The sequence below is a fragment of the Eimeria mitis genome, genomic scaffold, assembly GCF_000499745.2.
Source record: "Eimeria mitis Houghton genomic scaffold, Emh_scaff3555, whole genome shotgun sequence".
Classification (NCBI taxonomy): Eukaryota; Apicomplexa; class Conoidasida; order Eucoccidiorida; family Eimeriidae; genus Eimeria; species Eimeria mitis.
The window spans coordinates 2,722-3,114 of record NW_013571899.1 but is presented as its reverse complement, the minus strand read 5'-3'; the positions used below and the strand labels follow the sequence as shown (position 1 = coordinate 3,114).

General features: G+C 55.5%; 1 protein-coding gene across 1 annotated transcript in view; it reads right to left on the bottom strand.

The window, feature by feature from the left end:
* Positions 1 to 306, bottom strand: part of EMH_0067180 (uncharacterized protein) — a gene marked incomplete at both ends in the record, with an annotated part of 801 nt that extends 495 nt beyond the window's left edge. The window contains one exon of the mRNA XM_013498597.1: positions 3 to 306. Within this exon, the coding sequence (XP_013354051.1) occupies positions 3 to 306 (304 nt within the window). The remainder of the gene's footprint in view (positions 1 to 2) is intronic.
* Between the last annotated feature and the right edge of the window lie 87 nt (positions 307 to 393).

The window sequence follows — 393 nt, the reverse complement described above, 5'->3', positions numbered from 1 at the left end:
GTTGCTGCTGTTGCTGCTGTTGCTGTTGCTGCTGTTGCTGCTGTTGCTGTTGCTGCTGTTGCTGTTGCTGTTGCGGTTGCTGCTGTTGTTGTTGCTGCTGTTGCTGTTGCTGCTGCTGTTGCTGTTGCTGCTGTTGCTGTTGCTGCTGTTGCTGCTGTTGCTGTTGCTGCTGTTGCTGCTGTTGCTGCTGTTGCTGTTGCTGTTGCTGTCGTTGCTGTTGCCGCTGCTGTTGTTGCTGTTGCTGCTGCTGCTGCTGCTGCTGCTGATTGTACTGATTGCACAGCACATATTCTGTTTCTGCTGCATTTTGCGCTGCTGCTCCTCTGCTGCTTCTCCTTCTGCCGCCGCTGCTGCTGCTGCTGCTGCTGCTGCTGCTGTTGCTGCTGCTGCTGC